This window comes from Pongo pygmaeus, chromosome 1, assembly GCF_028885625.2.
Source record: "Pongo pygmaeus isolate AG05252 chromosome 1, NHGRI_mPonPyg2-v2.0_pri, whole genome shotgun sequence".
Classification (NCBI taxonomy): Eukaryota; Metazoa; Chordata; class Mammalia; order Primates; family Hominidae; genus Pongo; species Pongo pygmaeus.
Window position 1 is genome coordinate 154,438,804 of NC_072373.2, and position 17,505 is coordinate 154,456,308.

Genomic DNA, 17,505 nt, shown 5'->3' on the forward strand with positions numbered 1-17,505 from the left:
GATGTCAGAAAGCACTCCATTTAGTATAACAGTTTAGCAGTATTTGATATTTAGAATTACAAAGAAATATTAAATTCAGAGATTTGGGTTCTTATATTATTTCATATTTATATTTTCTGAGGTCTTTAAAAATATAATCTAATAAAAAATGAACAGGTAACTTTATTCAATTCAAAAGACGACTTTTTTCATCATAGTAAATACAAGAAATATACATTACACGAAGTAATGAAATTTCCTGGAAAAAATACAGAAAGATATGATAATAAGCACTGAACAATTTTATTAAGTTCTTTGCCAAAATGCAAACATATGAAATGAGATTGTGTACAATAGACCAAAGGCTACCTAGAGACCAACAGTCATATAAAAATAATTTAAGGCAAGCTTTATTATTTTAAATAAGGTAAGTGAAATATGGGCTCAGAATTAAACAAGATTTTCAAGAAAGTTCTTGTAGCTGTAAAATAGGAGAATATGAATGTCAAAATTTTGACTGTTTCTGTGCCAAACAGAAAGTTTCACAAATGCTTTCCAAACTGCAGTAAAAAGAACTTTAATAATACCATTAAGTCTACAAAGTCACTGTCAAGTTGATAGTATTCAAATACTACAATATTTTCTAAATGTAAATTTTGTAACATCTTGAATACTTTCTAAGCCCACTTTTCTGTCATTACAAAAATAAAATTCCAAGAAATTTCTGCTACATTAATCTTAAGAGATCAAAATAACATGTGTACTTTTCTAGGTTAATGTAATTCAAGTAAAGTGGTACTAAAGAAAACACATCATTTTAATAAAAACCAAACCTGCTTAAGAGACATAACAGAATTAAGCAAAAGTATAAACTACTATAATAAGCACTTGCTTACATTTAATATAAGAGGATTTATTTTTATTTTCACTGGAAAAAACGTTAAAGCCCTTTCTCTTTTCTGGAGCTGAAACAGTGGCTTGTGTTCTAGTTATTCAAGTTTCTACAGTAATTTTTTTAATTTTTATACTTGCCAATGTGTTCACGGGCTACAATAAGTCTTTGAATTTGTGAAGTACCTTCATAAATCTGCAAGAAAAATATAAGTGTAGGTTAAATATCTTCAGTACATAAATACTTCGATTTATTCAACATTTTAGACAGTAGTAAAAGCTGTGTTGTAATATAAAACCAAATCAAACCATATATAGGGTCTCTAGCCTCTACAGATTCCAAAACCTGATTTTGTGAAAGTCTGAAAATATGGAGTTCTCTAAAGATTGGTTTAAGTTATTATAAAAAGCCATTTATCAAAATTTTGGAGAAGAGTTTTTATGTTTTTCAAAACATAAAAAAAGAAAAGATATTTACATTTCAGAAAGTTTGGGAAAACTAAAGTTTAATGTGGCCAAAATATTTGTCCAAATTTTCTGAACTGTTCTTAGCTAGCTGTCTCCTTCAGTCTTTTATTCTTACTCTTAATTTTTTTTTTTTCTCCCACTGCCTATGGAACAGAGTTGCTAAAGAAACAGATGCTACAAGGATTTCATTTCAAGAGTCAGACCTTATTTACATTCTAAACTTCTAACTTTAGCCATTCGTTAGTTCATCTTCTCAGATGGCAGAGAAAAGCTAAGCGGTTGATGATAATAATAGCAATAATTATAATTAAAGGCTCTAGGAGAGGAAGAGTATCACCACATAAACCTGTGATTTTGGATAAGGCACAAATTCTAGACCTCAGTTTTTTCACGTCTACATGGAGAGGCTGCACTATGTCTAACATTCCTTCTCACTCTAGCATTTTGATTTGAACTCAATATTTCCAATGACTGGATGAGTCAAATAATTTGCTAGGTATAGGGGGAGCAAGGGAAGAGATACTGAGGAGCAAGAATGTGGTAATTATTAATTACTTAAGCCACATGTACAGAACATGCACATTTATATTTCCCTTTACTGAATTCCTCCTAAGTTTTTTTTACTACCAATTTAATTTGGAATTAATCTACATCACTGTCTCCTGATGTTGGTTTTTGACTCCAAGTATAGTTACAATAAATTAAATAGTTGTCAGGCAAGATTCAAATCAAAATAATTAATTTTAAATGACATGCATGCTTTTTGGAGAGAAAAGTTTGGGTTACAATTAGCTAATCTGTTAAAACTCAAAGAAATCTAATCCAAACATAATACACGTCTGTACCATTTTTTTCAGCCTATTCTCTCTTCAGACTTATACTTAATCACAAATAACATTCTTCTTTCTATTAATTAATTCCAAAAACTGGCTCACAGCCATATATGACAGTCATTTATTGCTACTAGGAACATAAAATTTCTAAATAATCAGAAATCCACGTTGTCATTTATGAATATTCTCTCTCCTTGCAAACCAAAAAAATCATCTTTAACCTTACCTGATAGATCTTGGCATCCCTCATTAGTTTTTCTACAGGATATTCTGTATTAAATCCATTGCCTCCAAGTATCTGCACAGCATCAGTAGCTAACTGATTTGCAATATCTCCAGCAAATGCCTTTGCAATAGAAGCATAATAGGTATTTCGACGACCAGAATCAACCTCCCAAGCTGCTCTCTGGTAACCCATTCTAGCTAGTTCAACTTTCATTGCCATTTCAGCCAGCATAAATGATATCGCTTGGTGCTAGAATTAAAAAGAAAAGAGTTAAAGGATATTTATTGAGAAAACTTAAAAGTTTTTTCCTAGGGCTTTTTTATTTTTATAGTGACGGGGTCTTGCTATGTTGCCCAGGCTGGTCTGCAACTCCTGGCCTCAAGCAGTCCTCCTACTTAGGCCTCTCAAAGTGCTGAGATTACAGGCATGAGCCACTGTGCCTGACCTTTTTATTTTTTATCTTTTAAACTTTTCATTAACTAATTTTAGGTTTATAGAAGTTACACCCAGCTTCCTCTAATGTTAACATATTACCAAACCATAGTGCCATGATCGAGAACAGGACATTAACACTGGTATAGTATTAACAACTAAACTATAAGTCTTACTCAAATCTGGTCAAGTTTTCTAATGTTCTTTTTCTGTTTCACCATTACACATTTAATTTAGTTATTTCTTCTTAAATACTGGTATAGTATTAACTAAACTATAAGCCTTACTCAAATCTGGTCAAGTTTTCTACTAATGTTCTTTTTCCATCATTATACATTGAATTTAGTTATTTCTTCTTATTCTTCCCCAGGCTATTATAATTCTTCAATCCTTCCTTATCTTTCATGTCTTTGCACTTCTGAAGAACGTTGATTGGTTATTTTATGTAAAATGTCCTTCAATTTCAGTTTGCCTAATTTTTTTGTTTTTGTTTTTGAGACAGGGTCTCACTTTGTTTTCCAGGCTGGAATGCAATGGCATGATCTCAGATCACTGCAGCCTCAATGACCCTCCCGCCTCAGCCCCCAAAGTAGCTGGGACTTTCTTTTTTTTTTTTTTCTGAGACGGAGTTTCACTCTTTTGCCCAGGCTAGAGTGAAGTGGTACGATATCGACTCACTGCAACTTCCGCCCCCCATGTTCAAGTGATTTTCCTGCCTCAGCTTCCTGAGTAGCTGGGCGTGTGCCACCACGCCAGGTTTTTTTTTTTTTTTTTTTTTTTTTTTTTTTTTTTTATGTATTTTTAGTAGAGACAGGGTTTCACCATGTTGGCCAGGCTGGTCTCAAACTCCTGATCGCAGGTGATCCACCCGCCTCAGCCTCCCAAAGTGCTAGGATTACAGGCGTGAGCCACCACACCCGGCCTCTTTTTTTTCTTTTCTTTTTTTTTTTGAATAGAGATGAGGTGTCTCCCTATGTTGCCCAGGCTGTTCTCAAACTCATGGACTCAAGTGATCCACCCGCCTCGGCCTCCCAAAATGCTAGAATTACAGGTGTGATTCACCATGCCCAGCCTCTGCTAGGACTTTCTAAAAGAAATTTGCTGGCTGGGCGCAGTGGCTTACACCTGTAATCCCAGCACTTTGAGAGGCCAAGGCGGGCGGATCACCTGAGTTTGGGAGTTTGAGACCAGCCTGACCAACATGGAGAAACCCCGTCTCTACTAAACATACAAAATTAGCCAGGCATGGTGGCGCATGCTTGTAATACGAGCTACTCAGGAGGCTGAGGCAGAAGAATCACTTAAACCTGGGAGGTGGAGGTTATGGTGAGCCAAGATCACACCACGGCACTCCAGCCTGGGGAACAAAAGCAAAGCTCTGTCTCAAAAAAAAAAAAAAAAAAAAAGACAGTTGCCATAGAAAAAGAAAAATCATGTGGCACTGTATCAGATACCAAGACAAAGGAAACAACAACTAAAAGATGCTTCTTAGACTTAGAGACTCAGAATTAAATAGAAAACATAAAACAAATACTTTCAATAAGGGATAGTAAGTGCTCTATGAGTAGTTATATGGCCAAGATATGTTATAGGATGGAAATATGTTCCTGTTTCCTGGCATACAACTCCTAAATTCCTTGGGATCTCCAAAGTGCTGTCTTTTGTCTGATAGGTTCAGCGTGGTGCTGGTCACTGGAAAGACGATGGCAGGATTAGAGGGTTGGGACTTTCAGCCCCACCCCTACAACATCCAGGGAGGGGAGAGGAGCTAAAAGTCAAGTTAAATCATCAATGACCAATGGTTTAATTGATCATGCCTACGTAATGAAGCCTCCATGAACACCCAAGAGTGTGTCCAGAGTTGGTTCCTTCCAGTGGGTTCTTGGTCTTGCTGACTTCAAGAATGAAGCCGCAGACCTTCGCAGTGAGTGTTACAGCTCTTAAATATGGTGTGTCTGGAGTTTGTTCCTTTAGATGTGTCCGGAGTTTCTTCCTTCCAGTGGGTTCGTGGCCTTGCTGACTTCAAGAATGAAGCTGCGGACCTTCGTGGCGAGTGTTACAGCTCTTAAAGGTGGTGTGGATCCAAAGAGTAAGCAGCAGCAAGATTTATTGTGAAGAGCAAAAGAACAAAGCTTCCACAGCGTGGAAAGGGACCGAAGAGGGTTGCCACTGCAGGCTGGGGTGGCCAGCTTTTATTCCCTTATTTGTCCCCACCCACATCCTGCTGATTGGTCCATTTTACAGAGTGCTGATTGGTCCATTTTACAGAGTGCTGGTTGGTCTGTTTTACAGACTGCTGATTGGTGCATTTACAATCCTTTAGCTAGACACAGAGAGCTGATTGGTGCATTTTTAGAGTGCTGATTGGTGTGTTTACAATACTCTAGCTAGACACAGAGCGCTGATTGGTGTGTTTACAATCCTTTAGCTAGACAGAGAGTGCTGATTGGTGTGTTTACAATCCTCTAGCTAGACAGACAAGTCTACCAAGTCCCCACTCGACTCCGGAAGTCAAGCTGGCTTCACCTCTCAAGAGGACAGGGTTTGGAGAGCTTCCAGAGGTTCCTACAGGGTGAGATTCCCAGGGAGGGCATGGAAGGCATATGCATCTTCTCTCATACCTTACCCTGCACATCTCTTCCTCTGTATCCTTTAAAATATCCTTCCTGGCTGGGCGTGGTGGCTTACACCTGTAATCCCAGCACTTTGGGAGGCCAAGGTGGGTGGATCACCTGAGGTCAGGAGTTTGAGACCAGCTTGGCCAACATGGTGAAACCCTGTCTCTACTTAAAAAAAAAAAAAAAAGCCAGGCATGGTGGCAGGTACCTATAATCCCAGCTACTTGGGAGGCTGAGGCAGGAGAATCAATTGAATCCAGGAGGCAGAGGTTGCAGTGAGCTGAGATTATGCCATTGCACTCCAGCCTGGGCAACAAGAGTGAGACTCTGTATGAAAAAAATAATAATTAAAAAAACAAGTAAAAAAATTAGATATCCTTCCTAATAAACTGGTAAATGTGTTTCCCTGAGTTCTGTGAGCTGCTTTAGCAAATTACTGGAATTCACAGATGAGGTCATGGGAACCCCAACTTGAAGCCAGTCAGCCAGAAGTTCTGGAGGCCAGGACTTGCAACTAGGGGAAAAGAAGGGGCAGTCTTGTGAGACTAAGCCAGTGGGATCTGATGCTATCTCTGGGTAGGTAGTGTCAGAACTAAGTTGGAGGATACCCAGCTAGTGTCAGTTGCTTGGTGTGTGTGGGAAATCCTCCTACATCTTTGCTCATAGAAGTCTTTATAGCAGCTTGATTTATAATCCTTTGGGTACATACCCAGTAATGGGATGGCTGGGTCAAATGGTATTTCTAGTTCTAGATCCCTGAGGAATCGCCACACTGTCTTCCACAATGGTTGAACTAGTTTACAGTCCCACCAACAGTGTAAAAGTATTCCTATTTCTCCACATCCTCTCCAGCACCTGTTGTTTCCTGACTTTTTAATGACTGCCATTCTAAATGATATGAGATGGTATCTCATTGTGGTTTTCATTTGCATTTCTCTGATGGCCAGTGATGATGAGCATTTTTTCATGTGTCTGTTGGATGCATAAATATCTTCTTTTGAGAAGTGTCTGTTCATATCCTTCACCCACTTTTTGATAGGGTTGATTTTTTCTTGTACATTTGTTTGAGTTCTTTGTAGATTCTAGATATTAGCCCTTTGTCAGATGGGTAGACTGTAAAAATTTTCTCCCATTCTGTAGGTTGCCTGTTCACTCTGATGGTAGTTTCTTTTGCTGTGCACAAGCTCTTTAGTTTAATTAGATCCCAATTGTCTATTTTGGCTTTTGTTGCCATTGCTTTTGGTGTTTTAGTCATGAAGTCCTTGCCCATGCCTTTGGCCTGAATGGTACTGCCTAGGTTTTCTTCTAGGGTTCTTATGGTTTTAGGTCTAACATTTAAGTCTTTAATCCACCTTGAACTAATTTTTGTATAAGGTGTAAGGAAGGGATCCAGTTTCAGCTTTCTACATATGGCTAGCCAGTTTTCCCAGCACCATTTATTAAATAGGGAATCCTTTCCCCATTTCTTGTGTTTGTCAGGTTTGTCAAAGATCAGATGGTTGTAGACGTGTGGTATTATTTCCGAGGGCTCTATTCTGTTCCATTGGTCTACATATCTGTTTTGGTACCAGTACCATGCTGTTTTTGTTACTGTAGCCTTGTAGTATAGTTTGAAGTCAGGTAGCATGATGCCTCCAGCTTTGTTCTTTGGCATAGGATTGTCTGGGCAATGTGAGCTCTTTTTTGGTTCCATATGGACTTTAAAGTAGTTTTTTCCAGTTCTGTGAAGAAAGTCATTGGTAGCACGAAGGGGATGGCACTGAATCTATAAATTACCTTGGGCAGTATGGCAGTTTTCACAATATTGATTCTTCCTATCCATGAGCATGGAATGTTCTTCCATTTGTTTGTGTCCTCTTTTATTTTGTTGAGCAGTGGTTTGTGGTTCTCCTTGAAGAGGTCCTTCACATCCCTTGTAAGTTGGATTCCTAGGTATTTTATTCTCTTTGAAGCGATTGTGAATGGGAGTTCACTCATGATTTGGCTCTCTGTATGTCTGTTGTTGGTGTATAGGAATGCTTGTGATTTTTGCACACTGATTTTGTATCCAGAGACTTTGCTGAAGTTGCTTATCTGCTTAAGGAGATTTTGGGATGAGATGATGGGGTTTTCTAAATAAACAATCATGACATCTGTAAACAGGGACAATTTGACTTCCTCTTTTCCTAATTGAATACCCTTTATTTCCTTCCCTTGCCTGATTACCCTGGCCAGAACTTCCAACACTATGTTGAATAGGAGTGGTGAGAGAAGGTATCCCTGTCTTGTGCCAGTTTTCAAAGGGAATGCTTCCAGTTTTTGCCATTCAGTATGATATTGGCTGTGGGTTTGTCATAAATAGCTATTATTTTGAGATACATTCCATCAATACTAGTTTATTGAGAGTTTTTAGCATGAAGAGCTGTTGAATTTTGCTGAAGGCCTTTTCTGCATCTATTGAGATAATCATGAGTTTTTGTCATTGGTTCTGTATGTGATGGATTACATTTATTGATTCAAGGTATGTTGAACCAGCCTTGCATCCCAAGGAGAAAGCCAACTTGATCGTGGTGGATAAGCTTTCTGATGAGCTGCTGGATTCGGTTTGCCAGTATCCTCCTTTAGCTCGGAGAAGTTTGTTATTACCAATTGTCTGAAGCCTTCTTCTCCCAACTCGTCAAAATCATTCTCCATCCAACTTTCTTCCGTTGCTGGTGAGGAGCTGCATTCCTTTGGAGGAGAAGAGGCGCTCTGATTTTTAGAATTTTCAGCTTTTCTGCTCTGGTTTCTCCCCATCTTTGTGGGTTTTATCTACCTTTGGTCTTTGATGATGGTGACGTACAGATGGGGTTTTGGTGTGGATGTCCTTTCTGTTTGTTAGTTTTCCTTCTATCAGTCAGGACCCTCAGCTGCAGGTCTGTTGGAGTTTGCTGGAGGTCCACTCCCGACCCTGTTTGCCTGGGTATCACCAGCGGAGGCTGCATAACTGCAAATATTGCAGAATGGCAAATGTTGCTGCCTGATCGTTCCTCCGGAAGCTTCGTCTCAGAGGGGCACCTGGCCGTATGAGGTGTCAATCAGCCCCTACTAGGAGGTCTCTCCCAGTTAGGCTACTCAGGGGTCAGGGACCCACTTGAGGAGGCAGTCTGTCTGTTCTCAGATCTCAAACTCCATGCTGGGAGGACCACTACTCTCTTCAAAGCTGTCAGACAGGGAGGTTTAAGTCTGCAGAAGTTTCTGCTGCCTTTTGTTCAGCTATGCCCTGCCCCCAGAGGGGAGTCTACAGCAACAGGCAGGCCTCCTTGAGCTGCGGTGGGCTCCACCTAGTTCGAGCTTCCCGGCCACTTTGTTTACCTACTCAAGCCTCAGCAATGGCAATGACCCTCCCTCAGCCTTGCTGCCGCCTTGTAGTTTGATCTCAGACTGCTGTGCTAGCAGTGAGCGAGGTTCTGTGGCTGTGGGACCCTCCAAGCCAGGCGAGGGATATAATCTCCTGGTGTGTCGTTTGCTAAGACTGTTGGAAAAGCGCAGTATTAGGGTGGGAGTGTCACAGTTTTCCAGGTACCGTCTGTCACGGTTTCCCTTAGCTAGGAAAGGGAATTCCCCGACCCCTTGCGCTTTCTGGGTGAGGTGATGACCCGCCCTGCTTCGGCTCATGCTCTGTGGGCTGCACCCACTGTACGACAAACCCCAGTGAGATGAACCCGGTACCTCAGCTGGAAATGCAGAAATCACCCGTCTTCTGCGTCACTCACGCTGGGACCTATAGACTGAAGTTGTTCCTATTCAGCCATCTTGGAACCCTCGGGCAGATCATTGTATATTTTCTAATACCACACATGAAATGGCTAAACAATTATTTAACTGTGGATTCCAAGAATAACCTGACCCTTTTTATTCATAATGCTATATATAAGAGTACACAGACTGAAAGACTGAAGTGGCTGGACATGGTGGCTCACGCCTCTAATCCCAACACTGGGAGGCCGAGGTGGGTGGATCACAAGGTCAGCAGTTTAAGACCAGCCTGGCCAAGATGGTGAAACCCCATCTCTACTAAAAGTACAAAAGAAAATTAGCCGGGTGTGGTGGCAGGTGCCTGTAATCCCAGCTACTCAGGAGGCTGAGGCAGGAAAATCACTTGAACCCCGGGGGCAGAGGTTGCAGGGAGCAGAGATCGCACCACTGCACTCCAGCCTGGGCAACAGAGTAAGACTCCGTCTCAAAAAAAAAAAACAAAAACAAAAAACTGAAGTTTCAAAGGGCACACAAATGGGTTGGGAGACAACTAGCAAAGGAGTGACAAGGAATTATGGTGTCATATCACTGTACCTATTAATTAAAAATGCAAAACTAGGCCAGGCGCAGTCACTCATGCCTGTAATCCCAGCACTTTGGGAGACCAAGATGGGTGGATTACTCAAGCTCAGGAGTTCGAGACCAGCCTAGGTAACATGGCAAAAATCCATTCTACAAAAAAAAAAAAAAAAAAAAAAAAAAGCTGAGCATGGTGGCTTACGCCTATAGTCCCAGCTACTCAGGAGGCTAAGGTAGGAGGATCACTTAAGCCAGGAAGCAGAGTTTGCAATGAGCTGAGATCACACCATTGCACTCCAGCCTGGGCAATAGAGTGAGACCCTGTCTCAAAAAAAAAAAAAAAAAAAAAAAAAAAAGAAGCTATCAGCATTTTGCAGAGTGCTTAAAAGAGAAGCAAATCTTCAGCAGAAATCAAATGATAAAAGACTGTATTTTGAGCTAAGCAGTAAGGAAAAACTAAGATTTTTCAATATTTAATAAGAAAAAAAATCTTTAGAATTTATAAGAAAAAGAACATAAAAGGAGAAGATTCTATATTGAGTTGAAAGCCAAAAATACAGTTATCATCAGATACTTGGGTAAGGAGGACCTGGAAGACGATGACAGATCTTCACTGAAAAGCATTAGGTTGAAATTTGTTTATGAAAAAGATAAACTAACATTTAGTAAAATGTACAGCCCTGGCAACATGAAGGAGTTAACAAAGAAATACTTGGTTAAGAAAAAAAAAAAAACTCATAGGAAAGAAACAGAAATCTCTAAGTGCCTCTAAAAAGGAATTTAAATCCTGAGGAGAAGAGATAACATGGAGGAAAAAAAAAATCAGACTCAGATTTGGGCTCAGCAGGATAGGAACCAGAGTTTTAAGAAACACATAAGAACAGGAGATTTCGATGTGAGCATGAACAATCTAAGGGGTAAAACTGAGACTCCCTGCATGTAAAAGCTTTGCTTTCCAAAGGTGCAATTAAAAGTCTGGGCTCATCAGTATAGGAGGGCCACAAAGAAGCTGATCTCTTGCCCAGGAGGGTTAAAAAAAGAACAAGAAAAAAAAGGACTTTTGTTATTGTTGTTGTTTTGAGACAGGGTCTCACACTGTTGCCCAGACTGGAATGTAGGGAGTTTCTTAATGTGTGAGATCAATGTACGAGCTCTGTGATACAGGATTCCCCAAGTCAAGAAATTAATGTAAAATAACAGCTCTTAGAATGGTGAAATCTCTGGAGTACCTAACAAAAGTGCCAAAAAAGTACAAAAGCCAATTTCTAAAATGCTTCCATAATGCTCTGAGAAATATAGTACCTCCTGCAGGTAAGTTGTTTACAAATAAAAAATAAAAGCAAAATAATTGACCATAAGAGAGTTAGGAGACACAATACACCTTGAAAGATTAGCACCCTAAGAATTGAAGATAACAAAAAAATCTGAAATTGATTATAAATGAAGAATGTTTACACGATTAATGACAAAAAAGGAAAAGGCGGTACGATGTTGAAAAGAAGGTATAATGGAAAAAACCAAATATAACTTCTGGAAATGAAAAGTAGTCATTAATAAAAAATCAACAGATAGATTAAATAGATTAGGCACAAGATAAGAGAACTAGAAAGCAGATCTGAAAAAATTATCTAGAATACAGTGCAGAAAGATAAATTATGAAACTAAGGTTAAGGGACACAGAGCAGTGCTGATCCAAGTTTGTCCACAGTGCTGATTCACAAACTGTTACTGGTTGATGGTACAGAAGATGAGAATAAGCATTTAGAAACTTTTACAGCAATTTAACATTGTTGTGACATTCTTATATTTTACAAAAATAATGGTCCACATTAACTGGAAATTAAAACAAACTGGTCTTTCACCACAGATAGTTTGAGAACCACTGACAAATGGAGATAGGAATAGGAGGCTCATGGGGGCCTGAGGTGGAAAGATTGCTTGAGCTCAGGTGTTTGAGACCAGCCTGGGCAACACAGTGATACCCCATCACTACAAAAATAAAAAAATTAGGCAGGCATGGTGGTGTGCCCCTATAGTTCCAGTTATTTAGGAGGCTGAGGTGGGAGGATTGCTTGATACCGAGAGGCTGCAATGAGCCATGACTGCAACATTGCACTCACATTTTGGCAACCAAGACCCTGTCTCAAAAAATAAAAAAAAAAAGAAAGAAATAGGAGGTTCACTATACAACTCATAGTGAGTTGCAGGAGAGAATACAGATAATGGGGGAGCATCAATATTTGAAGGGGTAAGAGTTAAGAATTACCCTGGAAATTCATGGAAGACACGACTCTTTATAGTACTAAAATTATCTGATACTCGAGAGGACATGGGAAGTAACAAGAATTAAGAGTATAACATAGGCCAGGCGCAGTGGTTCAGGCCTATAATCCTAGCACTTTGGGAGGCGGAGGCAAGCAGATCACTTGAGGCCAGGAGTTCAACACTAGCCCAGCCAACATAAAGGAACCTCATCTATACTAAAAATACCAAAATTTGCTGGGTGTGGTGGTGTGTGCCTGTAGTTCCAGCAACTCAGGAGGCTGAGGCAGGAGAATCACTTGAACACAGGAGGTGCGGGTTTCAGTGAGCCCAGATCATGCCACTGTACTTCAGCCTGGACAACAGAGCAAGACTTTGTCTCCCACCCAAAAAAAAAAAAGCATAAAATAGGATCCTGGATCTGTGACTTATAAATTGTGTGGCCTTGGACAAATCATTTAATACCTCTGAGCTTCAGTTTCTTGATCCTTAAAAGAGATAACACTACCCAAGAAAGGGTTACTGAGAGAATTAGAAAAAAAAAAATTTTATATATATATATATATATATATATATATTTCTTTTTTGAGACGGAGTCTCACTCTGTCGCCCAGGCTGGAGTGCAGTGGCCTGATCTCGGCTCACTGCAAGCTCTGCCTCCTGGATTCATGGCATTCTCCTGCCTCAGCCTCCCGAGTAGTTGGGACTACAGGCGCCCACCACCATGCCCGGCTAATTTTTGTATGTTTAGTAGAAACGGGGTTTCACCGTGTTAGCCAGGACGGTCTCGATCTCCTGACCTCGTGATCCACCCGCCTCAGCCTCCCAAAGTGCTGGGATTACAGGCGTGAGCCGCTGCGCCCGGCTAGAAAATATATTTAAAATACATAGCACAAGGCCGGGCCCAGCGGCTCACGCCTGTAATCCCAGCACTTTGGGAGGCTGAGGCGGGCAGATCGAGACCAGCCTGGCCAACATAGTGAAACCCCATCTCTACTAAAAATACAAAAATTAGCCAGGCATAGTGGTGCGCACCTATAGTTCCCACTACTTGGGAGGCTGAGGCAGGAGAATTGCTTGAACTCGGGAGGCGGAGGCTGTGGTGAACTGAGATTGTGCCACTGCACTCCAGCCTGAGCAACAGAGCAAGACTCCATCTCAAAAAAAAAAAAAAAAAAAAAAAAACGCATAACACAGTGTCAGGTTCAGAAGTAACCAATAGTTAGTGGCACACTCTAAAAAGAAATGTCTTTGAAACTCATCTTGATAAAACCACATTATCTTCTTGCTATCAAAGTAGAAATTGATTAGTTTGTGGTTTAAAAATCATTTCTAAATATTAAATGAAAATGAGTGTCTTTACATTTGAACAAAGCAAGCAGTATTAAAATTACCTCTACAAGTAGCTTTCCAAAAGTTTTCCTTTCCAGGGCATACTTGGTAGCTTCATCCAAAGCTCTTTGTGCTAATCCAACAGCACCAGCAGCTACCTAGTATTTTAACATATTATAAAGCAAAAGTTCATGTTATCTTTAAAACACACAATATCTGCCTAAGTGTCTATGTTAGGGAGTGTACAAAGAGAAGGTGATGTACAGCAACAAGAAACTGGTGGGGAGCTGGGAATAGGCACGTAAGTTTATATTATTTGTTAATTAAAGGTAGTAAGAGGCATTTGTTAGGCATAATATCATACTCTAGAAAAAAGTCATTGCTTTTGTTTAACAAGAGAAACCTTACTAGGGGAAATATTCTTAATGAGTAAAAACAAAAAATGAGTACATATTAACAGGATGACCATATTTAGGGTGGACTGCCTCTCTAAATCTAGCACCAACTACAGTAATTTTGCAGTTGCTAAAATAATTTCTATAATGGATGGTAAGAAAAGTTGAAGAATTATCTAAAAAATTAAGAAAAGTAACAATATGGTCAGGCGCGGTGGCTCACGCCTGTAATCCCAGCACTTTGGGAGGCCGAGGTAGGCAGATCACGAGGTCAAGAGATCGAGACCATCCTGGCCAACATGATGAAACCCCATCTCTACTAAAAATACAAAAATTAGCTGGGCAGAGTGGTGTGCGCCTGTAGGCCCAGCTACTCATGAGGCTAAGGCAGGAGAATCTCTTGAACCCAGGACGCGAAGGTTGCAATGAGCTGAGATTGCACCACTGCACTCCAGCCTGCTGACACAGCGAGACTCTGTCTCAAAAAAAAAAAAAAAAAAAGAACAGAAGATAACAGTATTTCTCCTATATCCTTAATAAAATAAGCAGATATTAAAAAGAGAAACACACTAAACATACAATTTTAAAGTAAAACTACTTATTTAATGTAATAAATAAAAGATCCTATAAAGATTATCAACCCACATTACTTACTGTAGGTCTGGTTTTATCAAAAGCTCCCATTGCAATTTTGAAACCAGCTCCGTCACCAATTAAAACATTTTCTTTAGGCACTTTCACATCTTCGAAGACAATTCCTCTAGTATCTGAACATCGCTGGCCCATGTTTAATTCCTAATAAGAAAATTGATATATTTTAAGGAATTTTTTTTTTGAGCCAGCGTCAATTTTTGCTTTAATCACTGTTTCCTGACTTTCTGCAATTACCTAAAACAGGGATCAACAAACTGTAGTCTGCAATGCCTGTTTTGCAAAGAAAGCCTGATTAGAATACAGTCACGCCTATTTGTTCATATATCATCTACAGTTACTTTCTTGCTACAATGGCAGAACTAAGTAGTTGTGACAGAGAGATGGCCTGCAAAGCCTGAAATATTTATAATTTGGACCTTGACCAAAAAATTTGCCAACCATAATCCAAAACAATGTTTCACAAATTTTGAAACCGACACTAGTCTAAAGGTCTACAAGTACATCTTATCAACAAAGACAAATCTCATTATATGTTTGAAAGCTATCTATTTTACCATGTCAGAAAAAACATTTAGTAAACACAATCTGATTTAGACCTTTAATCTTAATAGAACTAGTAAAATAATCTACTGAATAAAAATTGATTTTGTTTTCCTTTGACTCTTTGTTAAGATTAGGTTTACTGAGATATAATTTACATGTAGAAAAGTCACCATTTTTATGTATACATTTCTAATAGCTCTGACAAATGTATATGTGTGTAACTACCACCATGCTCAAGATATAGAGTATTTTAGAACCCCAAAAAGTTACCTTGTTCTCCCTTTATAGTCAATTTCCTTATTCTACACCTATCCCCTGGCAACCACTCTGTGATTTCTCTCCGCGTAGTTTTTCCTTTTCCAGAACGTCATTTAAGTGAAATAATAAAGTCTGCTTTCTGTGTCTGATTTTTCACTTAGTATAGTGCTTCTGAGATTCATCCATGGTGCTGAATGATCAATAATTCATTTATTTTACTGCTAAGTAGTATCCCACTCTATGGATGTACCATATATTCATTATCTTTTCACTAGTTGACAGATACTCCCCTCCTTTTTAGCAGTCATTAATAAAATTGCAATAAACATTTGTATATAGGTCTTTATTTTCATTTCTCTTGGGTGTTTATCTAAGAGCACTGGTTATGTGGTAAGTGTATGTTTGACTTTATAAGAAACTACTAAACTAGCTACATTCCCTCAACTTTTTGTTTTAAAAATTTTCAAACCAATGGAGGAGTTGTAATAGGCATATAAGTACTTATATACCCTTCATCTATAATAGATTCACCAATTGTTAACATTTTGATACATTTGCTTTATTTTTTATTTCTCTTTCTCTTTGCATATAACTATTAGTGTTATGCTGAATCATGAGAGGAAGTTGCAGACATAACTCTTAATAAGGAAAAAAAGATCTCATTTTTAATAAGCAGAATGAGAAAACAGGAGCAATGTAAACAAAGAGCTATAAACTAATCCTTTAATTTGCTGGTTTTAATAGTCTGCTTCTGAGTTTGAGAAATGATAACAATAGTTTGACCTAGAAAGAAGCCAACATCCCTTTATTTTGTCTTTAAAAGTTAATAAACTAGAATCTTGGACCACCATGCAGATATAATGAGAAAACACCTTACCAGATTCATCCCAAACCCCACAACATTTAAAACCAAAATGCTTCCTGGGCTCATCTCAAACCATATAATTTCTAAAACACAAAACATTTGAAAACATTAGGTCTCACTCTGTCATCCAGGCTGCAGTACAGCAACACGAGCGTGGTTCACTGCAGCCTTGACTTCCTGGACTTAGGTGATCCTCCCACTTCAGCCTTCCAAGTAGCTGGGACTACAGGTGTGCGTCACTGCAACTGGCTAATTTTAAAATTTTTTTGTAGAGGTGAAGTCTCAATATGTTGCCCAGGCTGGTCCTGAACTCCTGGGTTCAAGTAGTTCTCCCACCTCAATCTCCCAAAGTGCTAGGATTACAGTCATGAACCACCAGACCTGGCCTGAAAACATCAAATTTCACAAATTTGTAAATATCTATTTGTTTCAATAAAGATTTAAGAAGGCTTAAATATACACAATATAATTATCTGTATCCCTCACCAGAAAGTAATTTACCTAAGGCCAGGGATTTTTGTCCATTTTGATCCATACTGTATCCCTAATAGCTAGAATACCGTATATAGTATGCACTACATAAATATTTATTGAAGTAGATTTTTTTTTCAAGTGAGAAAATTAGGCAAAAAGAAAAAAAACTAGAAATAGCAAGATAAAATCAGGAGTGAGTTTACTACTAAAAAAAGTATAAGCTGTTAGGTCCTTTATACTTTCTAAAGATGGGCCATACATTTGGCCAAGTTTGCTAGCAACTATTCCTAAGACAGAAACATGATCTGTTACACAAATAAAAAACAATTTCTTGGGAAAAGCACAACAATTTTTAGTTCTTATATTTTGTTATATACAACAGTATCATCTGTTTTGTCAAGTGCAGTCCACCTTTAATATCTGATGAAAATATAGCACAATACAGTATCAGAAACTACACTGGGTAAGGACCTAGGACACCTTCATATTGATTTCAACTCTGCCTGTAACTTTGGGACCTTGGTTGGGTGCAGTGGCTCATGCCTGTAATCCCAGCACTTTAGGGGGCCAAGGTGGGAGGATTGCTTGAGCCCAGGAGTCTGAGACCAGCCTGGGCAACACAGCACAACCCTGTCTCTACAAAAAATACAAAAATTAGCCAGGTGTGGTGGTGCATGCCAATAATCCTAGCCACTCAGGAGGCTGAGGTGGGATGATTGTTTGAGCCCAGGAGGCAGAGGTTGCAGTGAGCTGAGATCCTGCCACTGCACTCCAGCCTGGGCAACAGAGCATAACACTGTCTCAAAAAAAAAAAAAAAAAAACAAAACAAAAAACTTTATTGACTTCATTTCTTTCCTCTTTTATAAAATTTATAATTTTAAATTCTGATTTATAAAATTTTACACTCTTTTCTCTTTAGTCTACTTTAAATGCCAAATTTATCTCCACATATTCAGAATACAAACCTTTTCAAATATG

The 17,505-nt window shown here is 39.0% G+C and overlaps 1 protein-coding gene across 6 annotated transcripts in view; it reads right to left on the reverse strand.

Moving 5' to 3' along the window:
* Positions 1-260: 260 nt before the first annotated feature.
* Positions 261-17,505, reverse strand: part of ACADM (acyl-CoA dehydrogenase medium chain) — a 42,468-nt gene continuing 25,223 nt past the window's right edge. For 3 of the 6 annotated variants that reach the window (XM_054494556.2, XM_054494536.2, XM_063654039.1), the window contains 4 exons: positions 14,387-14,527; positions 13,400-13,495; positions 2,398-2,646; positions 261-1,066 (listed from right to left, as the gene is read on the reverse strand). In XM_054494556.2, the coding sequence (XP_054350531.1) occupies positions 995-1,066; positions 2,398-2,646; positions 13,400-13,495; positions 14,387-14,527 (558 nt within the window). In that variant the 3' untranslated portion in view covers positions 261-994. Of the gene's footprint in view, positions 1,067-2,397; positions 2,647-13,399; positions 13,496-14,377; positions 14,528-17,505 lie in introns of all 6 variants that reach the window. The other 3 variants (XM_054494545.2, XM_054494526.2, XM_063654028.1) reach the window with 1 other exon arrangement.